The following is a 27,971-nucleotide window of genomic DNA, read 5'->3' on the forward strand; positions in this document are numbered from 1 at the left end:
AAGACATCATTGTCATCCAATATGACTTCCAACCTGATCTTCCAAGCAGCAAAGTTAGATGAGTCACCCAACTTCGCAATGTCCTTCAAGTAAGAGATAGATATCTTGACCAAGTCAAAAAGGCTCCTTTAGCTTCTTCCAAAGATGATTGCTTTTGTTTCTTAATTCCTTAGGCTTGTCTTCACCTTGGCTCTGATACCATGTTAATTTTCCATTGTTCTATGCTATTACAATCACTTAGCCCAATATTTTCTTCATTTAGAAATCAAATTCAATCTTCCAACGCTAAATAGCAATTGTGGATAGAGCAGTAAATGCAATGTACAATAGAAGACAATCAAGATCAATAACAAGAGACACAAGATTTGGTCAAAGACTAGGGAAAAACACAAGGGAGAAAACACTTTCAAATTCTTCTTTTATTAGATTGTCATCAAATGTTCAGCAGAGAGATACAATGATTCAATTCATCAACAAAAGAGTCAAATTCAATTCTTTGACTATCTAGGAGAGAAACCAACCAATATCCAATAGATGAGCCTCAAAGTCAAATCTACTCAGAGTCTGCAAATTTTTGCCACAGTCAAAGATGCCCTAACCAGTCCACAAGTCAACAGTCAAACCGTCTCAAAGTAGCTCGGTCAGAATTCAAAATACTCTGCATTCTTGCTGGTCAAACTTCAATCAAAACAGTCCCAAACAACGTGTTCAAACTCAGTCAAAGGAGAGAGAAAAACCTTGCGGTCAACTTCAGATTTCAAAGGTCAAAGCCAGTGGTCAACAGAGGTCAAACTACCCAGAAAATCTCGATCTTTGTGCCAATCAACTTGGCCTTCTAGAACATGTCTGAATCTAGTCAAAGCAAGTCATACTTTCCATGGTCAAAGTTGGTCAAATCATCCCAAATAGAAGTCAAACAGTATGAATTGGTGGATTTCATTATTATAAAAATGAACCACTTTGCTCAACTTGTTAATGACCACCACAATGGCATCATGTTGTTTGGAGGCTCTTGGCAACCCGGTAATGAAATCCACAGAAATCACTTCCCACTTTCACTCCAAAATGGGAATGGACTGCAACAACCCTGTTGGGTGTTTACATTTGGCCTTCACTTGTTGGCATTTTATGCACTTGGCAACTAAATCGGCCACTTCTCTTTTCAAATTAGGCCAATAATAAAACTTTTTGATGGCAGTGAGAGTCTTGCAGTATCCCGGGTGACCGGAATATGGCTTAATATAGAACTCTCTCATTATAAGCCTCTTCAAGTCATTATTGTTTGGCCCATAGATTCCATTCTTGAATCTAACTATGCCATCATCTCAAAGATGATATTCTTCATTATTTCCATCATCACCCTCTTGTCGTAGCCTTTCTTTTATTTGTTGATACTTCTCATCATGTTGTTCAACGTTTTTGATCTTTCCTTCAAGATCAGTTCCATAAGAACTTTATGGTTGCTAAATGATTTAATTGCACCCTCCTACTAAGTGTGTTTACTACTTTATTCTCCTTGCCCTTTATATATCTGATTTCATAATCAAATTCACTGAGTGTGGCTAGCCATCGGGCTTTCCTTGCATTTAACTCAGGTTGTCAAATAAATACTTTTAACCCTCCATGATCAATCATTCGGGTGAACTTTCTACCAAGAAGGTAGTCTTTCCACATCTCTAATGCATGGATGATGACAGCTAATTCCATATCGTGAGTTACATAATTATGTTCATGTTCATTTAGATTTCAAGACTCATGGCACGCCACTTGACCTTCCTGCATCAACACTCCACCGAGTCCCTCCTTGCAAGCATTTTTTCACACAATAAAATCCTTCTCCGGATCTGTTATCCTTAATACTAGTGTGTTGGTCATTAGTTGCTTCAACAGCTCAAAACTTGTTACACAAAAAGTTTTCCATTCAAATCTCTTTCCTTTCCTCTGCAAGGGAGTGATTGATTGGCCTATCTTGGAGAATTTTTTGATGAATATTTTGTTGTAGCCTGCCAGCCCCATGAATGATTTAACTTCAAACACATTCTTTGTTGTTGGCCATCCCATGATAGCCTTAATCTTCTCTAGGTTTGTTGTAAAATATCAAGACTTGTAGATTACAACTTATTTTCCTTATCTTGATAATTACTTGTGATGTTAGTTGGTCTTTTATTACTTCTTTAAATTTGTTCATCAAGCAATTACCAAACACAATGAAGATCACAAAGAGACAAAGTACACAAGATGTAGGCTCCAAGCCAGGGAAAAACCCCTCCAAAGGGAAAACCCAGAAAATGCTTCTCTTCTTTTTTAGAATATGCTTACAAAAGAGACTTCCAAGACCCAAAGACACAAGCCAATAAACCCACCAAACCCCGAGCCAGCCCCCAGCGAGATCTTCCTTGCGACAACTTCCAGAACTTCAATACTGCTACATTGCTACTGCAACTTCGAACCTTGCAACAAAATTTTGGCCCTGCAATTTCGGCCCCCTGCAACTGCTACAGAATTTTGTCCTCCTACAACTGGTAACTTCACAAACCCTAGCGAGACGAGAAAAGATTCCTTGGCAAAATTTTGACTTTTGCTCTTCTTCTTCGTCCTCCCAGCTACTCTTCTTCTCCTTCGCTATTGTAGATCGAACTTTCTTGAGATGTGTGTCCAAATGAGGTCGAGTTCCCTTGTATTTATAGCCTTTCTTAAGGGTCGAATAGCCCTCCTTTAGGCCGACTTGATCTTTCTCTTGGCCGACTTGGCCTTGGGCTTATCCATGGTTTTTCTCGATAAAATAAATATTTTTCTTCATTACAATGAGTCCAAATGGGACTATGACACATGACCAATGTTATTCTTTATCCTAAAAAGACATAGAAAGACCTAGAAGACCTAAAAGCACGAAGAACATACTTTTGATTCAAACTTGAGTATGAAACTCAAACTCCAAAAATAAAATATAACTTATTTTTCTTTCATTTTCTTTCTTTCTAAAGAATATACAATGTCATGATTACAATATCATCATAATGAAGACCGAACCTTGTTACAATTTTCAACAGGGTCAACTGATACTCCCTCCCTTCAGACAATGTGCCCCAAGTAATGAATTTGTGATTGGAAGAAATAGTATTTACTAAGCTTTGCATAGAGCTTATGCTCTCTTAGCAATTAAAATACTGCGTCCAAATGCTCTTCGTGCTCCTCCTTGGTCCTTGACAAACTTATCCAAATAAGGGTGCAATACATTGTTCATAAGGCACATATAGGTTGCAGATGCATTAGTAAGTCTATGACAAACTTATCCAAATAAGGGCGCAATACATTGTTCATAAGGCACATATAGGTTGCAGGTGCATTGGTAAGTCTAAAGGGCACTACCACAAATTCATAATGCCAATACCTCATTCTGAAGGATGTTTTGTGAATATCCTCATCTTTTATATGCACCTGATGATAGTATGATCTTAAATCAATCTTGTGGAAGATTTTTGCTCCTCTGCATATATGTTCTTAATGGTCACTTTATTTAACTTCCTGTAATCTATGCATAATATGAGTGTACCATCCTTCCGCCTTATGAACAGGACTAGTCCTCCCCATGGGGACATGCTTGGTCTTATATAGCCTTTATTCAGCGTTTCTTGAAGTTGTAATTTCAGCTCAACCAACTCTGGTGTACTCATCCTGTATGGTGCCTTGGATGCTGGAGTTGGTCCTAGCACCAATTTGATGGAGAAGTCTAACTCTTTGTGAGGAGGTAATCTAGGAACTTCTATTGGAAATACATCTCCATACTGCTACAACACAAGATATTGTTTCAACAGTTCTCTCTCCTATTCATCAACACTACTAGTGGCTCTTTCATCGCTGGAAATTTGCACAGCAAATAAATGGAAGCCTTTCCTGCTACTTCTCTTGGCTTGCATCGTTGTGATCGTGTGATGTCCCCTCTAATTAATTTTACCCAACAGCTACACCAGTTTTGCAATTTTTGCAAAAAGTCGTGGCAATTTTGATGTTTTGGGAGTGCTTAACTTAGGGGAAGTGGGTTGGGAGGACCCCACTTAATTAAATTGGCTAAGGAGGGTCACAACATAGGAGAAAAAGGGAAATTAAAGTGGTAGTGGATTTTGGTGACCACCCCAAAAGAGGAATACGCACCTCTTGAGCAAACTTGCACTTTTGGAGGGAGAAAGACAAAGGTGGGGTCGATCCATGGGGCCCACATGGAGAAGTGGGAGCTCAAGGATAAGTAGTGAGAGATGCATCATTTTGGGGGCTTTTTAACCTTTAGACTCACCTAGCACGCTTGACTTTTTGAGTCAAGTCTACAAGTGTTGTTCAGCACACGAGATTTTCGTGCGAGAATCTCAACCTACCTTCGGTGGAATTTGAGTGCCAGCCCAAAGAGGAGATCTAGACTACGTGGTGGAGTTGTTCCAGTGGTTTGTTCAGGAAAAATTCATGGGATTATTGCAGCAAATTGGGCGCAGTAAAGGGAATACACACTCCTCGGGAGAGTTCTTTGCAGAGCAGCGTATATGTGGGCTTTCCAGGAGAGCATTGGGCCAATTTTTCTGAAGATTTGGAGTGTTGGTGGGGCACATTTCTCTGGAGTTTTTGTTGTAACCTTCTCCCATATCAAGGGTTGTGTGGGTCTGCACAAAGGCTATTTCTGGCTACATGTGGTAGTTGGGTGGTTGCATATTTGGAGAGCTGAAGGGAGCTGGGATTTGTGGGGGCATCCGAAGGAAGTTTGCTAGCATTTATCATCATTTTTGCAGTAGCTGACTGGTCGAATTACCCAGTAGTTGGAGGAGCACAAGGAAATTGGGGCAAATTCGGAAGGTTGGAATTAGACCCAACCCTTTCTGGGTCTTTCTAGGTTTATTGAGGAGAGGCCAAGATTAATTTGGCAGCATTTTTGGAGCAGTCTAGGGGCCTCAAACAAGGACTTTATTCCAACTAGCAGTGCATATTTCTAGGCAGCGCAGAGCATAGAGGAAGAGTCATTATCCAGCAATTGGGCATCTTGCTTTCTCACCTGGGGTTTGTCCAGCTTGCCTTTGGCAAGCCCAGGTGCACTTGTTCCTACCCATTGTACTCCTACCATTACATATAATAAAATGGCTCAGCTTCTTTGGAGTAAATCATGGTTGTGCTGATATTTCTGTTGTGTTTTTGGTTTTTGGTTGCATGTGAGCATTTTATCGTTGTTATCACTTAATATTTCTATTTAGGAATATTACAATGGTATCAGAGCTCATAGTCTTGGCTTAGCCTGTGGGAGAAGCCTTTAGTCTATGACACCAGAGGACAGGAAAAATATCACGTACAAGAGGCAGAGGTACAGGAGCAGGTAATGACAGCTACAGATTACCCTTGATCCATAAACCCTTGAGCTAGAGGTTGAGGGGCCAAATATGAGGGACAATCAGAATGACGAAGTGAGTAAAGGGGCAATTTTCCCAACACCTCTTGAAGGCTATCCACGACTTGTGTAGGGGTATTGATGAGTTGAAGCAACAGAACAGTAGTAACAACAAGGGCAATGGCATTCAAGGAGACATCCATTTGTGTGAGGGTTAAGGTACCTCGCACCACCAGGCAGCAAACCCACCCAACGCACCTCATGTCTCTAGCACATCACCCAGGTCGACTATCCCTACATTTTTAGGATTAGGTGTTGGAGGGTCGCAGGGGCAGGAGGACATGCCAATGGGAGACTATTTTGTGGAGTACCAGTCCTATGGGGTTGATTTCAGAGAGCCCATTACCTTCAAAGACTTTTTCCAACTTAAGGGCAACAATAAGAGAAAGGGGTAGAGTGGAGGAGGCTACACGCACGGCACTGATTTGCAGCGGATTGTGGGAAGGTTATTCCTTCCAAATTTTGATGGCTCGCCTAAGAGCTCAGCCAGGGTGTGGGTCGAGAAGTTGGATGTCTATTTCCATCTTAACCACATGAAAGAGGTGGAGGCAATCAAGATTGCCACTCTACACTTGGAGGGAAAGACCTAAGATTGGTGGATCCATAGGTTGACCATGATGCAGCATGCAGGAGTTACAGCCTATGAGGATTTCACACAGAGGGTGCTGGAATGCTTTGAGACGAGAAACCCGCAGGAGCACTTTGAAGAGTTGACGCGGCTTAATCAGACCAATAGTGCAGAGACATATATCTCTGAGTTTCTGAGGTTATTTGTGATGGTGTTGAATTTATCAAAGGCCGAGAGGGTATTTTTGTTTTTGGAGGGATTAGCAGGGCCACTGAGGGGCTTGACAAGGTCCAACAGGCCCACCACTTTGCAGGATGCAGTAAGTAGAGCCCAAGATTTGCAGGATGCTCTTCCAAGGACCAAAGCACAGATACCCACCAGATTGGTATTCAAGCAAAGGGGAAGAGACACTAGACTCCCACCACAACGAGATATTCAGGGGCATGGGCAGCTGGATGATGAGACCAGGAGGAACCTCTATAGGAGGAAGTTGTGCTTCACTTTCCAGGAGCCATGGGCACCAAGGCACCAGTGTACCAAGGGCAAGGCACACTTCATAGAGGTATTTTGTGACATTGAGCTAGAGGATGATGCAAAGTAGGAGGTAGGCATTGGTGATGATGAGCCACAGGTGACAAGAAGAGGAGGTGGAGGACCACCACCCCCACCAAGAGGAGCACCCTTCCTGCCTGCAACAGGGGTTATCGCTTCACTTTGGGGAGTGCCAAAGTACCTTACTTTGAGAATCAGGGGCACGATGCAGGGACAGTGTATTTTGATGTTGGTAGACAGTCGGGCCACCCACATTTTCGTAGATGCCCGACGGTGGAGAGGAGACACATACACACGAAGTCCTTTGAGAGATTCTCGATCTTGGTGACGGGAAACTATACCATGCAGTGTACTAGATACGTCCCCGGTATGACAGTGGTGATGGGGTACTATTCTATGACAGATCATTTCCTTGTGGTTAACGTTCCTGACACGAACGTGGTGCTTGGCGTGCAGTGGTTGTATTCTCTTGGGCGCGTTACCACGAACTAGCAGAAATTGGAGATGGAGTTCACGGGACCCGATGGGAAGATGGTTTTGTTGATAGGCATGCACTCATACCCCCCACAGACAATATCAACGCATAAGATGGAGGTAGACTTGAGGCATGGGGATATAGAGTGGGTCGTGGGGCTCAGGATATCTGATGCAATGGGAAATCCCCAACCACCACACCTAGACATCCAAGCCATTCTCGACAGGTAACCAACAGTGTCTGCAGAGAGTCACAAGAGGTTGTACTGAATCTATGACAAGGAGATGTTGGTCATCATACACGCATTGGCTAATTTCCCACAATATTTGGTGGGAAGACTGATCATAATAGTCTTCGCCACTTTGTAGTGCAGAAGGGCCTCAACGATAGATAGAAAATGTAAGAACCATAAATTCAACAAAAAAAAAATCAAAATATATAATTTAACACAGCATTTAAATCATTAAACTAATGAAAACCAACCTGTCTACTCTGTTGTGAAGCTCGACTGTAATTGTTCTGCTGTAATTTTGTCCTCGCTGCAATTTTTGTAAAGCCCTGGTTGAAGATGCTTCTGATTTGCTCCAGTTCCCGCTTCCGTTACCAAAAGACCAAAACCTCCTGCCAAACTGGGTACAACCTAGGTACTCAGTCCAGAATGCTTCTCAATTGATGCAAACTGTTCCCCCGTGCCCAAAAACTTCAGAAACAAACAAGGCTCAGTCCTTACTGTCTGTAATCTCTTGTTACAAATTTTCCTCCTCTCAATTGTGCTTCCCCCAACAGCCAAAAGATTTTTTCCCCCCTTTCGAAACCCTTCTTCCTCTCTTAAATAGTAGAGGTCCCTCCACCTCTATGCATTCATTCACCGTCTTTATAAAAGAATATTATTTTCTGTTAAACGGTGGTTGCCTCATCATGCTTCTTGCATTTAATTGAATCAGATGACTTTACAACATAGGGTGGAATCACTTTTAACTATGACGGTTGGTGTTTTGATTTACTAAAATAGTATATAGCCATAATGATTTAAATATTATTTTATTTTTATAACATATCAGGTTTAATAATAAAGTTTATGGATTTAATTTATTTAATATACATTTTGGGTTATATACAAGCTGGTAAACCTATGAATAAACTCAACATTTTCACAATATTTCTTACTAAATGTATATTCATTCTATTTACGAGAATTAGGTATTTAATTAACACTTTTGATAATTAAATCATTTATCTTATAATTATACATTATTCATGAGTAGTTGATATATAAACTAGTGCAATGTATATGATGCATGCATATGTAGCTATCATATGCATACCTCACATGCATTCTAATATTGCTATGTTGCTCGTGATTCGAGATAGGTTGTTACAGAAAAAGTGGGTTAGCAGAATTTAGGCCTACAATTTTGACATAGAGTATGTCAAGGGCAAGCATAATGTGGTGGCAAATGCCCTATCCAAGAGACCCGCGACACTTTCCCTCATGAGCATCTGCCATGATTGGAAAGCACAGTTGTTGGTGGAGTACTCCAAGGATCGACAGGTGTGTGAGATCATTGAGGGTAGCCATGGGGACGAGCGCTACCGTGTGATGGCAGATGTCATTTACTACAAGGGGCGCATTTATTCAGTTCCTGGTTCGCAGTTGAGGGAGAGGATTCTCCATACAGCATATGATTCACTACTGTCAGGACACCAAGGGTTCCTAAAGACCTACAGGACAATTAGGGAACGCTTCACTTGGAAGGGCCTCAAGGGTGACGTGTTGAGAGTCAAGACAGGTGTAGGAGTGTGAGGCTTGCCAAAGGAACAAGGGAGAGTTGTGTAAAATTCCCAGTGGAAATTTACAATGATAAACAAGCAAACATAGCAAGAATACACACAAAAATTCATAGCACATTAAACACCCAGAAATTTCCATAAACTGCGTTGAGCTAAGCCATTTTATTGATATAAATGTTGGGTACAAAGGTAAGATCAAAAAGCATGCACCTAGACTTGCCTAACACAAGCTAACAATGCCCAAGTGATGAAATTAGTTCCTCTAACATGCAATGTGGTTGTCCCCAACAAGCTCTGCATTGTGTGAGTGAAAATTTCACTGTTGGTTGCAAACAATGGCTACTAGGGCCTCCTCCGGTGCTCAAAAAATTCCGGGAAATTAACCATGGGCTCTCCACCAATAAACCACAAAAACCCACAAAGAAATTGGCTAAATGTTGACCTTGGAATTTCAGCCTAATTTCCCCTACCTCCTCTAGTTGCAGGGTATTTCGACCTACCTGTAAATGAGGCTACCAAATGCTCCCAAAATGGTTGAAAAGCTCACCAAAACTCCTTCCGAGTTGCTCCCACAATCTCAACCTCAAATTCGACCTCCTTCTTGTGTCCCACGTGTGGCAAGGAAAGGGATTGCACAAGCCCACGCAATCTCTGCTGAAGTTGCTCCAAGAACACGCTGAAATGCCCCCGGATCAATCTGAAATTGATGGAATTCCCTCCTTGGGCTAGCACTCAAATTCCACCGAAGCAAGGGATGAGATTCTCGCCTGAAAATCTCTTGTGCTCAATAGCACATGCAGACTTGGCCTCCAACTTAAGTGTACTAGTCAAGGTGAATGCTCAAATGATCAAGAATGCCAAAAATGAGTGCCTCCTCCTTTTTCAATGTGCCTCCCAATTTCCCATGTGGGCCCAGCCATAGAACTCCCCATCATTTTCCCTCCAAAGAGTGGGTATTTCCTTGGGGGGGGGTTCGTATTTCACCATGAGTGGTCCCCACCTTCCACTAGCTCTTCGATTTTCTTCTTTTCCTCTGAAGTTTGGGCCTTTCCTTAGCTTCAAAACTCAAGTGGGCCCCCATGACCCACTTTTCCTAAGTGCAAATGCAAAATAACGAGCCAAGGAATAAGAAGATAGTGTAGCAACCTTCTTTGTGAAGATAGCTAGACTCAAGGATGATCTTTTGGCCATCGATGAGATTGTTCTGAACAAAGAATTGGTGATCACTGCTATATTAGGATTGCCAACCTCTTGGAGTGCATTTGCTTCAGGTCTCAACAGTTGGAAGGTAGCTCCCACCTTTGAAGAATTATGGACCACATGTAGTCAAGAAGAATTAAGGATCTCAATGGTTGCCAATCCGGAAGGAGTATCAAATGCTTATGTTGTTCATCATAAAGGAAAGAGATCAAAGGGCCTAAGGAAAAAAGTTGGCATGTCTAAGATAGAATGTTATGAATGTCATAAGAAAGGTCACTACAAGAGTGACTGTCCCGAGAATCCAAAGAATAAGAAGAGAGGAAAATATCAAGTCAACCTTGTTGTAGAAGGAGAATCAAAGAAAGCCAAGCCTGAAGAATCCAACATTAGGGACTTACACTATTAAGTCATTTGCTTTACATAACTTGTTTTATATGTTTTAGAATTTATATATTTTTAATATATCTTTGGAAAAGACAATTTTGTATTGTTTTAAGTTTGTAGGTTTCCCTCAAGCTTTGGAGGGAGCTTCCAACAACTCTCAAAGATAAGTATCTCATGTCTTTTCAGTTTTGGGTTCATGTACTCAATTAGTTTTGATTATATTAGATACTAATTACCTTTCTCCATCTGATGTCTTGGTTAGAGAAAACATCTGCAAGGAGGATCTATCAAGACAAGGTTAGTCAAGAAACAAAGGTATGCTTTGAATATATTGATTGAAAGGATTATTCATTTGATGATCTATTACTAACGTTGTTATGACTAGTTGTATTGAATCTTAGTAATTCTTGTTTGTGTTGAAGAATCAAGGGCAGTTATGTATAGTAGGATTCTTCTAGACTTGATAACAACTTGTGAAGCACTTTTACAGTTTATCTTAGCTTGATCTTCTTCTTATTATTAGTGTGTATGTTTACTTCATCAAACTGCTATCAAAACATAAGAAACAAGAACACAAAATGTTGGCTCTTTGCCAAGGCCAAAAGCTCTCTCTCTTAGAGAGGAAAACCCTTTCGTAAGTTTCTCTTATTGAAGCTTCTTATTGATCAATGCCAAACCCTAGACCCTTGACTACAATGTCCTCCAAGCACAAGTCGAGTCCTTCCTCCCTTCTACACTTAGTTCCCCGACACTTAGTCTTCCTTCTTCCGACACTTTGCTCCTCTGCACTTCATCCTCCTTCTTCGTTCTTTGATTGGAGATAGACCTTGCTTATGTGAGCTCTAGATGAGATGCTTCTTTTCTATACTTAGTGATATCCTTCATTCATGGAGACACCTTCCTTCTTTTGACCAAATGAGATCCTTCTAGAGGTGTAGTTGGGGACTTGGTGTGATTGCACAGTAGCCATAGTTTCTTGCACGTGTGGGTGATTTCCTTGAGTATTACGCTCCTTTAACCTTCGCTTGAGAGATCCTTTTGTTCGCTATAGTAGGAGGCCTAATAGGCCTAAGTTACTAGCCCAAACGATGAGAGATATGGTCTTGATATGCTACTGTTGTTATGAATGTAGTCAGGCTTCCTTTTCTCTCACGTGTGACTGTTTTCCACCCTAGATAGAGTCCTTTTGACTTTGGTACAGACTTCTCCTTCTTCATTGCACTAGAGGCTCCTTAAACTTTCTTCACCTTTTCTCGTCTCCTTGTCTTCGTTGATTTCAGAGATGCTTGATTGTCGTTATGAGGGAGTGGACAACCTCTATATATAGAGGACTGTCCCTCCTTTAGGTCGACTTGAGGCCGACTTGTTGACTGTAGGCTGATTTGAAGTTTCTTCATCATTTTTGCTGCTAGGAGGATGTCGTTGCATGGAGAGGACTTGACTTTGCTTAGAGAGATTTCTCTTGACTCTTATACAAGTATATACATGGTGTAACATGCCCTTAAGGGTCTTCAATAATTACATTGACTCTTTGACTTCCTAGAAGCACTTAAATATGTGCTTGACCTACTTCAATGAGCAAGAAACTCCTTGATAAATATAAATAAAATAATATTTCTTTTCTTGAATAAATACAAATATCAAAAGTACATTTATGAAGACCCAACCTATTCTTCAACACTCCCTCTTAACTAGGGAGGTATTCATAAATCATTACAAGGTGTTTACCTATTTTTCAATCTTGAAGAATTCACATAAGAGAAACCGGATTGGCAATTCATCTGTTATAGCATCATAGTAACCAACATTATCCATAGCAAGGCCTTGACTAACAACTCTATCTCTCATAAGATCAGAGCACAATGTTGGCAAGACCAATGACTTATAGACACCTTAGTCATTGTCTCTCAAGGTACATACCCACCCAGGTGTTCACTAAGTATGACCTTCTAGGACTATTCTTGTCTTGGCTTCCCAACCCTCAAAGAATATCGGTCCTCTTGCCTACTCTTGTCTTGGATGCCCTTCACATCCTCAAAGAGTATCGAATGCTAGATGATTACCCAATCCTCCCATTCTTTCTTCCCAAGTGAAGACAAGAATGTTCTCTATCTCTTCCTCTTAATTGAGGAAGACATGCCCAAGTATCCTTTGACAAGGTACTTGTTCCAGCTCCTTTGTAATTCGGAACTTGTTATAACTCCCTCTGAGCTAGGGACTTGTCCATTCATCAACAACTTCTCCTTCGTGGGCCCTTCAGCTGCCTGGTCTCCTTTTTTCCTTTCATGTCATGAAGTCTTTGATTGAACTTCTTCTTGGTAGGGCACTGGCGATCGATTACTTTCCTTCTTGGCTTGTCATGTCATTGATCCTTTGTGGAAAGTGTTCTTCTTGATGTATGTCAGGTTCTTTCGTCATCTGGCTATTCCTCTGTCATCTAACTATGCTTCAGAATGCTTATCACATAGATACTTGGTTGTACTTGATTGTCCCATACTTCGATTTGGTAGCTCTTCATGACTTCATCTTGACATTGCTTCAACATTAGATAGTGCTTTTGTTGGATGGCCTCTTCATCATGACATCTTCGTAGAGTTGAATCATCTATTTGTACCTTACTATCTCCAAGGCCTTCATAGGTGTCAAGGGTCCTTTGATCTTTTTCTTCTTTTGTCAGAGTTGTCTTGCCTTCTTTCGAGAGATGTCTTTAATGGATCTTATCAGATAGTGATTCCTTATGACCATGGTGTTCTTCACATGCTTGATCTCTTTCTTCATTTGCTTCTTCTTGAATGGCTCAGATAATACCCTTAGACTTCCTCATGAGAGCACCTGCTTCTTAGACTAGTCAGCATCTCTTGCTTCTTAGTCAACAATTTTATACTCCTTAGAAGAGTATTTCTTCTTCACTTGCTTCTTGGATTAGTCAAAAGCCTTATGCTCCTGATGGGAGTACTTCTTTATGTCTATGTTGCAGGAAACGTGGTATAGAGGTCTGTTTCCGTACGGAAACGGGTACGAAATGCGGAAACGCGTTTGGTACGGCCGTGAAACGCGTTTCCGGCCGTACTGCCACGTTTCCCGAAACGGAAACGTGGCCAGTACAGTCAGAAACGCGTTTCAGGGCCATACAACCCACGTTTCCTCATTAACTTGTGTTTTTTTTAATTTGTTTTTTAATTTACTTTTATGGTATGTTAGTGACTTCTTGTTGCTTCTAGATGCGTGTCTAAAGTTATAAAAGTGAATTTTTGCCCTAGTGTTGATATGCAGTTCATCAAGAAGTTTGAGGGATATGCAGTTCATGGTAATGTTAAATTCTTAAAGTAAAAGTGATATTCTCCTTTATTTTCATTTTCGTCCTTTTACTTAAATTTTTAACATTACCATGAAATGACTCAGGATGTTTGAGAGTGGTTTCGCCCTCATTGGATTTCATATGGAGAAAGTAGAATTTTAGATCTCACTCAAAATCCAGCAGACTTATTTGTTTTTCAGGATTTCAGGATTGGCGGGATTGCAATGTTTCCATTGGATTTTATCATGTACTAGGGTATGGAACTTGTATTTAATCAAGAGAACCAAGCCCTCTATGCAGGGGAAACTCCCAATAATCAAGATCATGTAGGGCACTAGGGTATGAAACGTGTATTTAATCAAGAGCACTAAGGTCGTTCGACTATGTAGGAGGAGACTCCCAATACAACAGTGGTCCTTCTAAAGAATGGGATGTGGATGCAGAAAATCCTGATTTGGATCTCTCTCTTGCAGCCTTATAGTCTTTATTGTACTTGCAGCCTCATATATTAATATAAATAAAGGCTGATTTTGAGATTTGGATATATAATAAAGGTTGCTTTTGGATATTCCGATAGTTTTATTTTCATTATGTGATCATTCATGAGTAACTGTGATGTAAATTAAATCTTAATGTTTAAGTGTAATAGATTATAATGTATCATTTATGCTTTATGATTGCACATATATATATATATATATATATATATATATATATTCGCGTTTCCCCGTTTCCAAAATTTGGGGAGGTCGCGTTTCGTATCGCTTCCCGTTTCAGAAACTCGTACCCGTTTCCCCGTTTCGTGCAACTTAGCTTTATGTTGACCTTTATTGCTTCGTAGTACATGCCTTCGAGCAAATCATTGGTGAAAGAGATTCCTTTGATGCTTGATCATGCTATAGAATTGTTCCCATGACCCAATAATATATATGATGACATGACTTTAATTTTTAATGCATACATACCTCATCTTGATTCTGTTGGCTTCATTAGATGGACCTTCTTGATTGATGCAGCCCTTCTTGCTTCATTTATTCTTGCCTGCATACCATCCTTCCTTTTATTTTATGAATGGAATTCTTGTTGATACATCTGCTCTTATTTATGAATCTTCTTTTGAAGATTCTTGTCATAGGATCTTGAAGACCCTTATCCTGCAAATGTTTCTTGAATCTTCCTTTTGATGACAGAGGCCTTCTAAGATTTTAATCATGATCAATTATTCTTTCATCATGGATGAGGTCCTATAATAGGTATGCTCCTTCTAAATGAATATCTTAAGCTATATGTATACTATGCTCCCATATTCTAGAAGATATTTATAACCATGCATTTTGTTCAATTTCTACATGCTCCTTCTACATGAGTATTTTGAGCTCTATGTACATAATGATTCTAGATTCTCGAAGATGTTTCTAGGCATGCATTTTTATTCTATTCCTACATGCTCCTATACTACTACCAACTTTGAAAGAAGACTTTAAGTAAGGAAGTAGACTTAGTCATAGTAGAGATCCGAAGGATCTTCCTTCTTTAGCTTCTTGTCTTCTTCTTTCACCTCTTGAGTCATGTGAGCGTTTTCTCTTTTTCTTTTGTTGTTTTTGTCCTTCTTAAGTTTAGGACAATTCCTTTTGTAGTGTCCATATTCTTGGCATCCAAAACATTGGATCTTGGACATATCTCTATTTTTTGTTCTTCGTGGACCAAATTTGCCAAACTTTCCCTTTTTCTTGGCCATGGTTGCAAATGCTTGCTCCTTTCGTCCCACATCATCTTTTGCTTTGAGTCTTGTTTCCTCTATCTTGCATAGAGACCATAATTCACTTAGTGGGGTAGCTTCCTTCTTGGCATATATGCTTGATGTGAAGTTGCCCCAATCCTCAGGTAGAGCATTGAGTACTACGGTTGTCATTTCTCTGTCAGATATGACTTCTCCCAGCTCTTGAAGTTGATCCCTCATCTCAGAGATCTTCATGAAATATGGAGCTATTCCTTCCTTTTATATCTTCATCTTATAAAAATAATTTCGAAGAGATATCACTTCTTCAGCTATGCTTACCGAGAATAGCTCTACTAGCTTGTCATAGATTTCTTTTGATGTTTCAAGTTTGGAGACATAAGGAATGAGAGATTCTTTGATGGATTCTCTTAGAATCCTTTGAGCTCTTGTATCATCCTTATTGTACTTGGCTAAGGCTTGAGTTTGTTCCTTAGCAAGGATAGTGATATTCCCTTTTATGTGTTCTAGAAGTTTATTCTCCTTGAGAAGTAGATCAGTCCTCTTCTTCCATGCAAGGAAGTGAGTGGTCCCAACCAATTTGTTGCGTTCCTTGCAAAAAGACATTGAGGTATAATCAGAAGGGGACATATACTTACTTGATAGAATTTGAAATGTGGTAGACTTGCTTTCTTCTTTAAGACTTGATGGCTTGATTTCCTTAGATCTTGAAGTTCTTCAAGTTGCTTTCTTCAAATGGACTTGATTGACAACTTGGCTTGTAGTGCTTTTCCTTTTGAAGACGGTGTTGCTTCATGTAGGTCCCTCCATGATCTGCTCTTCTTGTAGGTGCCTTTATACAAAAGGCTTCTCCTTTTCCTTTGTAATCTTCTTATAGTCCTTGCTTGTCCTTGATGTGATTGAGACTTCTTGGCTTGATGCTTCAATTTTGTGGATGTCCTTGAGAAGTTCTTCCTTGATGAGTCACCTTATGAGTGTTCTTGAGATGCCCTTTCCTTGATGTGTCACCTTAGCTTTAATACCATGTTGAAGAATCAAGGGCAGTTATGTATAGTAGGATTCTTCTAGACTTGATAACACCTTGTGAAGCACTTTTACAATTTATCTTAGCTTGATCTTCTTCTTATTATTAGTGTGTGTGTTTACTTCATCAAACTGCTATCAAAACATAAGAAACGAGAACAGAAAATGTTGGCTCTCTATTAGGGCCAAAACCTCTCTCTCTTAGAGAGGAAAACCCTTTCGTAAGTTTCTCTTATTGAAGCTTCTGCTTGATCAACGCCAAACCCTAGACCCTTGACTAGAATTTCCTCCAAGCACAAGTCAAGTCCTTCCTCCCTTCCGCACTTTGTTCCCCGACGCTTAGTCTTCCTTCTTCCGGCACTTTGCTCCACGGCACTTCGTCCTCCTTCTTCATTCTTTGATTGGATATAGACCTTCCTTATGTGAGCTCTAGATGAGATGCTTCTTTTCTATACTTAGTGATATCCTTCATTTATGGAGACACCTTCCTTCTTTTGACAAAATGAGATCCTTCTAGAGGTGTAGCTGTGGACTTGGTGTGACTGCACAGCAACCCTAATTTCTCACACATGTGGGTGATTTCTTTGAGTATTAGGCTCCTTTAACCTTCGCTTGAGAGATCCTTTTCTTTACTATAGTAGGAGGCCTAATAGGCTAAGTTACTAGCCCAAACGATGAGAGATATGTTGTTGATATGCTATTGTTGTTATGACTGCAGTGAGGCTTCCTTTTCTCACGCGTGTGATTGTTTTCCACCCTAGAAAGAGTCCTTTTGACTTCAGTATAGACTTCTCCTTCTTCGTTGCACTAGAGGCTCCTTAAACTTGTATTTTCTTCACCTTTTCTCAGCTCCTTGTCTTCACTGATTTCAGAGATGCTTGCTTGTCATTATGAGGGAGTGGACAACCTCTATATATAGAGGATTGTCCCTCCTTTAGATCGACTTGAGGCCGACTTGTTGACTGTAGGCCGACTTGAATTTTCTTCATCATTTTTGCTACTAGGAGGATGTCGTTGCATGGAGAGGACTTGACTTTGCTTGGAGAGATTTCTCATTACTCTTATACAAGTATATACATGGTGTAACATATCCTTAAGGGTCTTCAATAATTACATTGACTCTTTGACTTCCTAGAAGCACTTAAATATGTGCTTGACCTACTTCAATGAGCAAGAAACTCATTGATAAATATAACAAAAATAATATTCCTTTTCTTGAATTAATACAAATATCAAAAGTACATTTATGAAGACCGAACCTAGTTACACTTTCTTCAACAGTTTGGTTGATTCATCTCTTGATAAATCTACCCACCCCACTCATATTCTTGATTGACTATGTAGAACCCTATACAGGGTCTGGAAAACCCTAACCGATGGGTATGCTAATGTTAATGTCTGAAATCCTAAGTTGCTTAGGGATATTGTGAAATGTTAGTTGAAGTCTTATTGATAAAGTCATGTTTGGGATTTTGGTATGATCGAGAAATCCTAACTTGTTAGGGTTGAGTGATAAGGTCTAAAATCCTAAAACCTTTGAAGTTTTGGTAATATAGGGTTTGTTATGTTTCTACATTGAAACCCTAACACAATAGGGTTTGGTGGAATGTGTGATTCTACATTGGAACCCTAGCTCATTGGGGTTTGGTGGAATGTGTGAGCAAGACCCTTACATTGTCTTAAAATGTTTTCTTTGGTATGTGAGTGTTTGTCTGATCAAACCCTAATGTAGTAAAATTGATTGTGTCTAACTCTTATTGATATTTGTGAATATGGGTTTGACTAACACATGATATGAAATGTATTTGCATGATGATGAAATCTAGGCATATATAGATATGTCCTTTTTGGTTGAAATCTTAGGTTGGTCTAGGTCAAGATGTATTTATGTTATTGGACATATGGTATGCTTATGTATGGTTATGAATTCCTAGATGTGTGTTGACCTAGTCAATTATGGTCATGAGTCTTAGGCTAAGTTGCACGAAGCGCCGAAACGTTTCGAAATTTCCGAAACATGTATGTTTAGAAACATCACCTCCCAAAAATGGAAATGTCAGTCGAAACGTCATCCGAAACGTCATATATGTATATATAAAAATATATATATATAAATAAGTGAATAACACAATATCTTTGCAAGAAAAAAGGGAATAAGACCCATAGATGACAATTTAGAAGGAGAAACAAGTCTATATTATCTCTCACAGATGATTACATGATGGTCGAGTTTCGGCCGAGTTTCAGTCAAGTTTCGGAGTTTCGGGTACGGGTACGGCCCGAAATGCTGGGTTCCTAGAAAGTTTCGTGCAACATAGGTCTTAGGATTTAATTAAAGTCCTTGTCTGAGATTCTAGGATGATGATGTCTAGAAATCTAGGGTTTTGTAGTTAAACCCTAGTAAAGTTAAAATTTGTCTAGTATGTGTGATATAACAATTTGAAGTCTATTGCATAATTGTTGGAAATGAAAATCTAGGGTTTAGCAGTTAAACCCTAGTAGTGACATTATCTAGTGAGAAATGTAACAATCCAAGATCTATGCATGTAATGATTGTTGAGGCTGTGGAAATGGAATTCTAAGGTTTTGGAATAAAACCTTAGTCAAAGTAAATCTCGGAAATATGATGATATGAGATTTGTATAAAGTTTGGTAAAAATTGGAATTCTAAAGGTTTTGGAGTTGAACCTTAGTCGAAGTAGAGATCTCTAATGAATATTGACTATATGATAATTTGAGATTTGTGAAAGATTGTTGAAATTTGAACTTTTGGTTGAGTTTGATGATTGCTCATAAATCTAGGGTCTGCAAACTAACCCTAATGGTAGTTGGTCATGATAGTGACTGGTTGATGGTTGATTGAAAATCTAAGGGTTTGGAATTAGCCCTAGTGGAAGCTGGTCAGGTTAATGACTAAGTTGTGATTGACTTTGATTGATTCTTTTGTATGAAATCTAGGATTTGTATGAATCCCTAGTGAGAAGTCTAACATATATGTTTTGAAAGATGCTTTGAATGGTTTGCTATATGTTGTAGTAAGGTATGTCATACCTTTGGAAGACATATTGAAACCTTAGATGGAATGAATGTTGTTACGAAATAGTCTAGGGTGTATAACAAAGTCCCTAGCAAGATGTTGAAGAGTATATGTCTCTTGTTTGTAATTGAGTTTGGGTATCTGTTATGAATAAATTTGAAATGCTTCCGTGATTTTGATATGGCTAACATCATGCTTCTATAGTTTTGGTTGTACTTGCTATTAAAGTTGTGCAGGTACACAATCTTCAACTTGGTGAAGATGTGATGAGCATGATGGGGATGATGATAACTCTAATGAAATGGTTGGAAGCCACGAAAGATTCTCCGATGTCGAAAAGAAGAAGTTGGTCTCCCGGAGGAAGCATGAATAGAAGAGATCTCCCTAAGATTAAGAGAGAGTCTAGATAAAGAGGTGCTTCGTAGTTGAGAGGGAGGGCATAGCTTGGTATTCATTGAAGAATAAATTTCGGAGGATATGTTGTTGTATGAGAAGTAGGAAGGAAAGCATATGATCGAGGAATCTTCTATCAAAGATTCAGCTCACAGTCCTACTATGAAAAGTTGAGAAGTAACATTTGTTGTCTGTAAAACCCCGGAGGTTTGTATTTGATTATGTACATGTGAAAGTATATTATTGATTGGGGTTGTGTTTGTACAGGTGAATCTCTCGAAGGAAAGCATGTTGGTTACCAATCAATTTGATTGGGAGAGATTGGTTATTCTTGATCTGTTGGATCAAGGGGTGTTGAGGCTTTGCGAGTGAAGCATTGCCTGGGGAGACATCTAGCTGACACTTTGTGTTGATGTCTAAGTCCCCGAAGTTGGAAAGGTGGTGTTGATCATTAAGCTCTGTTTTGGATACACACCTGGATTTTTGGGTTGGTGATTAGCAAGTAAGCCTGATGGTACCTAGAGGGGTTGAAAGCTTGAGTCCACCTTAGTCTCGCATGGATAGATTGCCCTGGTCAAGAATCTAGTCCATGGCATTGCAATGGCTAAATTGTTGAGTGATTGTTTGGATAGATTTCCCTGGTCAGAAATCTAGTCCATGGCATTGCAGTGCCTAATGTTCTTCATGGTTCATATAGTTTGAGATCTTCCATTGTGTATGTACATTATGGATACCTCCCTAGTTAAGAGGGAGTGTTGGAAAAAGTAACTATGTTCGGTCTTCAATAATGTACTTGAGTCATTACGTAATGTACTTCTCTTTTTATTATTATTATTATTATTGTGACTCATTAAAGCATAGGTTTCATGCTTGGGTCACCATGTTCTAGGTCAAAGTCCCCATTGAGGACTTCTAGGATTTATTCTGAGTCTACAGAATTATTGTACATTTAAAGAGACCCTTCTTGAGCTTTTGAATCATGTAAAAAGGTTTAGTATTGAGTAAAATATGAATTATGGAACCTCCACACCATGTCGGCCTAAGACCCTATTCGACCCCACAAGAAGCCTATAAAAGGAAGGACATTGAATTCATTTGGAGGTCTCTCTCTCATCAAGTTTGAATTCTCTCTACTGGGCAGAAGTGTGAAAATTTGTTTGCTGGGCAGAAGAGCGAAGTGGGTAGCTAGGAAAATCTGTTGTCGGGAAGTCGAAGTGAATGCGAGTTTAGGGAAGTTTAAGGAGTCAAGGAAAAACGAAATTTTGGTGGTGGTCTCTCTATGTTTCATGCTCTAGATTGGGAGATCGAAGTCTTCCAAGTTGAACTGCTGCCGGAATTTGTTGGCTGCTGCCAGAAGCTGCTTGCTGCTGCAAGTTGTTGCATAGTCGAAGTTGCTAGGCAAAGGTCAATCTTTTGGAAGGTGACTTGGTGTGGAGGGAAGGTTTGGTCTTGGTCTAGGGTGAAGAGTCTCAAAGAATACTATTGAAAGGAAGAAATACTTTGACTGGGTTTTCTCCTCACGGGGGGTTTCCCCTGGCATGTGCCTACATCTTGTGTTCATTGTTTTATGTGTTGTTGCTTTTGGTAATTGCCTAATGAACTAAAGAAAGAAGATATAAAGAATCGTAATAATAAGAAACATCACAAGTAATTATCAAGGCCGAGAAAATATTTACTGCCTTTCTGATTTTCCAACACTGGAGTCTATGAAATCCTACCTGAAAATGACCTAGGGGGATTTCGAGCAAGTGCATCTAATGTCAATTTCTATACGAGAGTGGACAATAAGGCCCTCCCCCAACTATAAGAATTGCTCTTAATCAAAATCCATGTTCAAGCCAAGGCTCTATGGGGTGCGGACAAAGTAACATTGATGTACAATCTGTAGATGTCCTCTCTGGTGGTCTAATGAAATTCCTGTTTAGTTGGAAGGTGGTGTCCTAGCATATTTAAAGAGTATATGAAGGGAGGTGACTCTAGGAAGATGAGTATTGAAGAGTGATATAGGCATATATTCTCTTCAACACTTATCCCAAGAGGAATGGTGTAGGAAAAACAGCCCACATATGTTAGCATGACCAATAAGAAATATGCATGTTTCTGGTGACACGGGGATATATAAGTATTGACGTAGGCATATATTCTCTTCAATACTTATCCCAAGAGCAAAGGTGTAGGAAAAACAGTACACAGAGGTACTCTTTTTAGTATTACCAATAAGAGAAGTATGCATGTTTCTGGTGAAACAACTACTATTAGCATGGCCAATAAGAGAAGAACACATGTTTTTGATGGCACAAATATATATGAATGTGTATTGAACTGTAACATAGGCATAGATTGTCTCCAATACTTACCCCAAGAGGAAAGGTGTAGGGAAAACAGCCCACAGATCTACTATCATTAGCATGACCAATAAGATAAGTAAGCATGTTTCTGGTGAGACAACTATCATTAGCATGACCATTAAGAGAAGTATGCATGTTTCTGGTGAAACAGGTATATCTGAATGACAATACAACAGCAACATAGAGAACCTGGAAGATGCTGTGCAATAGAGTGAAAATGAAACTTTAATAGACATTCTGACTGGGAAGGTTAACAATGTGTAATTACCACTGTGGACCATAAGGGAACATGTCATCTTGCCAAGGACCTGATTTCAAGTTCAACTTCCACACTCTCTTGAAATTTTTTCAGATGAACCTTTGATATTGATGGATACTCCAAATAATTCCCAGAATGAATATTTTTCATGTTTTATGTCTTGTGTTTTCTCAAAATTTCATGACTGAATACCCAAGAAAATAGTATGGGGACTCAAAATCAAAACAATCTGTTACAATTTACTGTATCGTTAGTTAGGCACAATAAAGATCCATATTGAGATGTTTGGTCAGCGCACACAAATATCTGCTGGTTCCTCATAAATATTTCTTGCATGTTCAGCAAATTGGCCCTCAATGGACTAAAAGTACAACTTTCTAACATATTTACTTTCTCCTTTTGCAAAGGTGCTCACAAGCCTGGACAGATTGTATCTGAATTTTGCAGTTTGTAATAAAAGAACACATATTTTATTCATGCTTCTACCAGCATATCTAAGGCCTGTGTCTTATTATTTCATTAAACTTTCTACTTCCACTTATAATTTTGAATATATTTGCAAGGTGAATGGCTCAGAAAGATGTAAAAAGAAGTGTTAGACGGACAAGCCTTTTACATAGATGCAATCACATATTTTTCAAGGGTTCTAGGTATCATGACCTTAAGCAGAATCTTTATATCAAAAATATAGATGCTGAAAATAACAGAGATCTTGAAAATTCAACGACTTTAACATTCAACTCATGCTTCATTTTCTAAAAGCAGTTGGAGATCCAACTGACTTCATACCTGCTTTAAGAATCCATACACCAATGCCACTGTCCAACATGTATTGTTCAGGCGTTTTCGTAAACTACGCGTCAAAAACTCATTCCAAACAAACAATCTTTCGTAAAGCATTTCCCCTGTCTCACCCTCAGTTAAATTTCTTTGAAGGCTACACATAATGTGGTAAGTATAGCTGAAAAAGAAGTCCTTGGTAAGATCCACCGTAGACAGGAGCTTCTTGTATCTATTTCAAGTGAACAAAAGAAATCACACGTAAATAGATCCTCAATATAAAGAGAGCAAAACAATTAGAGAAAACAATGCAACCTGCCTTTAGAACTCTAAAATTTAGTTCTTGAGAATCAATAACCTGTAAACTTGCATTTGTACCCTCTATAAGGATGATGTGCACATGCATGTGGACCAAAAATATAGGATGGCAAATATTTTCTGTTCATCTTACAAGCAAATAAAAATATTCCAAAATTACTGAAGCATGCAAGCAGAAAAATAAGGCAAGGTAAATGGAAAAGATATAACATCTTGTTTCATCCTGGTATAATTTAATTTGATCTAACTTTAATTTTAGTGTCACTTAGTGGACAAAATTGGACAATGGGACTGTAAAATGTTCAAACATAAGTGAACTATTGGGAGTGCTAATGAAAGCATGTTTGGGAGAACTACAAATGGAAAGAAAAAAAGCACATAGGGAGGGCTGAAAACAATTCTAGGAAAAGCCAGAAAGAGACATGAGAGGGAAAAAGAGCTCAAAGAGATATAATTAAACACTAAGAAGCCAGGAAGAACAAAATGGACAAGAATTAAAACGTGTAATATTCCTAACAGAATATTAAGTGAATAACAGAAACATGCACTATAACAACAGCTAGGAAATCCAACACATATACAGGAAATCAAAACATGAGGAAATGCACCAAAACTCTGCGCCATTTTATTTATTTTGAGCAGAATGGAGTACAATGAGTATGGAAATAAGAACCTGGGCTTGCTACAGCAAGCTCAGCGAAACCCCGGTTGGAATTGTGATGCCCTAGTACTGGAATGACTCCACCAAAAACCTTTGCACTGACCCAGTAAATTACTGCCACTACTTCTGTAGGTGAACTGAGATTTCAGTCCTCAAATCTACTCCAAAAATTTGGTAAAATTAAATGTAGGCTCTCCACACAAGCTCCAAACAAAACCCAAAAGTATCACAAACCCAAGAGGTGGAAATGGTCCTGGGATAAACTGCGCTCTCTTCCAACAATTTTTGCTGTTGAATGGAACTAGGAATTTTGCCCTCAGAATTGCTCAGAAAATTCTGTAATCTTAATCCTAGCCTCCTCTCACCAAACCCACAAAAACCCAAAAAGGGTTTGGACTAAATCCAACAACCCCATGTGACCCACAACAAGTGTGAATTACCCAATTTGGCCAGAAAACACCCCACAAAACGGAATTGTTGTGGGATGCCCAAAATACTACACTGGAAGCCTCCCAAAGTCCTGCAAAAATCCCCTCTGGAAAATGCCTAAATTCTCCAACGCAGATTTCCTCAGAAAGAAACCACCACCTGCTCCTGCGCAAACTTGAGCCAGTGAGCTTTGCGCACTATCAAAATGAGGGGAAATTCGTCCCAAATTCTGACCTCACTCACTGCCCTGCGTATTGCTCAAAATCTTCGGCCTTGACTATGAAGGTCTTAGCAAAATCCTGGAGTCTCCAACCAACTGCAGTCGCTCCAAATAATATGCCACGAACTCCTTTCGTGCCCGGGAAATGCGCATAGCTGGGAAACTCCTACAATGAAGCTCAACTAAAGCCCTAAATTGGACTTCCAAATTACCTCATTAGGGAGACACTGGGAGTTCTCCAAAATGAGGGTGGATAAAAGGTGAAATGTAATAGTCAAAAGATGATTAGCAAATGAGTCCATCCTCCTTTTATAATTTCTCCCCATGCTTCTACACTCCTTTTTTAATTATTATTTTATTGGTGGGGGCATTTTCCACTAAGTGACTTTTGCCTCCATTTTAATAAAATAATAATTTGCCGTCAATCTCCAATAAAATAATACTTGCCACCTTTCTCTAAAATAATATTTGCCCCTTTACTTAATATCACCAAAATTAGGCAAAATTTCCATGCTCACAAAATTGGGGATATTACAATCCTCCCCGCCAAAAATTGTTTGTCCTCAAGCAATGTCGAAACAAGCGCCCCCTCTGACTGCTAATCACCACTATCATCACCAGTAATACCAGGGTCCCAAATGTGCCACTGATTCAACCCCGATCTCTGCACTGTCTGATCATGAAGGAATCTCTCAATACCAGGATCCCAAGGCATCCTGATCAATGTGAAGCACCCCTTGCTCCACTCACCGTCCAACCAAGTATAAGCTCCAGAAGCCCTCTACATACTATCAATAAGTAGAGCATCATGATAATGTAGGACTTTGTCCAACTCTCCATGAAGTTGCCCTACCAAGTAGTCCACCTCATGCACACCAAGAGTAAACTCCTGAAGATACAGCCCAATCCCTGTGGGGACAAAGTCTCTCCTGCATGAGCTCTTCTTGATATCCTCCTGCCGACTAACCTGCCATGCTAATTTAGTCCACCACGTCATTAGCGAGTCACTAAAGCCCAATGGAAAATTTGAGTGATCTCCCCCTATAGCAGCTAGCTCATCCCTAAAGGTCATTGAGTTGTCTAGTACTGCGATGCCCAAGTCTGATGCTCATCTCAGAAAAGCACCACCATGTTGTCGTTGCGCCACTCTGACTCGAATAGGCTACCCATCGTGTGCAAACTGCAACCTCCTCCCCTAAAAACTGGAGATGAAATATCGATAAGGCCAAGCTCATCTCGCCCAGGTGTCTCTATGATGTCAATAACTAACCACCCATTGCAAGTCTCCATCTTGAGCTGCAATTGAAGAAGCCTGCCTCGCCAAACAATGGAGGCCTCAGTGATCCCCCATGTGTCAACCCCAAAGTGAACTAGATCACCCTCTGTTATGGTCCTTCTCCTCACGAGATGGAGTGGCCTGTCAACCAACTGAACCCTGGATCCCCTAGACAGACCTGCTACGGCATAGCTCTAACAACTGTTGGAATTCGTTTGTGCCTCGTCCCTAGTCCCTGAATGCAACCAACATATAAGCCCCATATATCATGAACTAATCTAATGCATGCTGAATTTCCCTGTGCCTACCACTACATAGTACCAACGACTGCTAGAAGCCACATGTGCCAAATAACTACCCCCTGAAGGCAACCAATAGATGGGTATCTGATACTCGCAATCGACTCAATGTATGCGGACTTGTCCTGCCCCTGCCAACCATCACCATTGATTCTGCCATCTGCCCTCTTGATAATGTGCCAATACAATGTTTGGAGGTCGAACACATACTGGAAAGTTGCCTCAATCGTACACGGTATCCTCTGCTCATGCATGGTCCTGACATGCCCTGTGGAAAGGGTGACACATGTCGCCCTTGTGACCAACTCCCTAGGCGTCGGCTCACTAATGAATGATATGCCACCCCTGCAGATGATCACCTCATCCCCCAACCTATGGCTGTCAACTCGTGCACCAACCCAATGCCACCGCAAAGAAGTCTCTCCCCTAGTGCGTTGAGTGTCATTCCAATATCTCGAGTGATTTCCTTGTCCCACGCTGCTCGCGCCCAGAGCGTCAAAGGACAAGAGCCAAATCGTCTATGCTTGTAAGTGATGTATAAGAGGGACAGGTGTGTGAGTCCCCATGGATACCATCGAGTATCACTCATCTGCGTCCCTGTCAATCCTGGGTGAACTACACCCAAAGGTATGCTCGGTGTCTCCTTCCATAAGTCTCCCTAGAGGCAACCCTCCAAGACCTCGTTGTGCAACACCATATGCTCCTCCATCCCACCCAGTATCCCTGTACTCCTTGACTTGGCACTGTACCCTGCGGCCCTATACACCACTGGATACCCCGTGCTACTGTTGTACCATCTTGTTCTGTCTCGTATCCTGCCTATGTCACTATACCTGGCACTCCCCATGTGTACTCGATGCAATGTGAGTTGCTCAATGCAAACCAACATGCTAGATCAAACAACCACGCATCTCCATGCTCCTCTACAGGCCATTGCTCATCATTGCATACCTCTATACAACACTGGATGCTAGGGTCTAAAATTGGGCCTGTATGCATCAGGTCGCATCCCTCTGCATAACAATGGAATCTGCGGCATACCTCTGTGCACCCCTAGGTACCACTACCTACTATCATACCACCCTATATCATATGCCATCCCGCAATGTGCCAACACATCCACCAGTCTACTGGTAAACCCTCCACGACGTGAGCTATATCTCCTTATCTCCCCAAATAGACCTGAGCGACCTAACTCCTCACATGCTAACGTGAATGACACTACTAATCCTATCCTCAGTAGCTCATGTGTCCAATATACCAGTGAGAGAGCATGGTCTCCATACAATACCCTATCTGGGGGCTTGTCGATGCCACCACCTCCTACCAAGTCCTGCCAGAGTAGGCTAATCATCCTACAATCCCATGTATGCCAAACATGCCATGACAACTCATGAACTCTGCCTGCTCCCCTGTGAATACATCCTGTCACTAGTGTTGTCAGGAACTCTTAAGGCGATATGAAAATGTGTGTGCACCCAACCACCGAGTCCATCATGC

General features: G+C 40.3%; 1 protein-coding gene across 5 annotated transcripts in view; it reads right to left on the reverse strand.

Moving 5' to 3' along the window:
• Nucleotides 1-27,971, reverse strand: part of LOC149168037 (phosphoinositide phosphatase SAC2-like) — a 408,861-nt gene that overhangs the window by 266,060 nt on the left and 114,830 nt on the right. For all 5 annotated transcript variants that reach the window (XM_089433313.1, XM_089433311.1, XM_089433308.1 and 2 more), the window contains one exon: nucleotides 23,278-23,500. In XM_089433313.1, coding sequence (XP_089289439.1) covers nucleotides 23,278-23,500 — 223 coding nt within the window. The remainder of the gene's footprint in view (nucleotides 1-23,277; nucleotides 23,501-27,971) is intronic.

This window comes from Pinus tabuliformis, chromosome 5_1 (assembly GCF_031772625.1).
Source record: "Pinus tabuliformis cultivar Carrire ecotype Pingquan chromosome 5_1, CPIR1, whole genome shotgun sequence".
In the NCBI taxonomy this organism is placed as follows: domain Eukaryota; kingdom Viridiplantae; phylum Streptophyta; class Pinopsida; order Pinales; family Pinaceae; genus Pinus; species Pinus tabuliformis.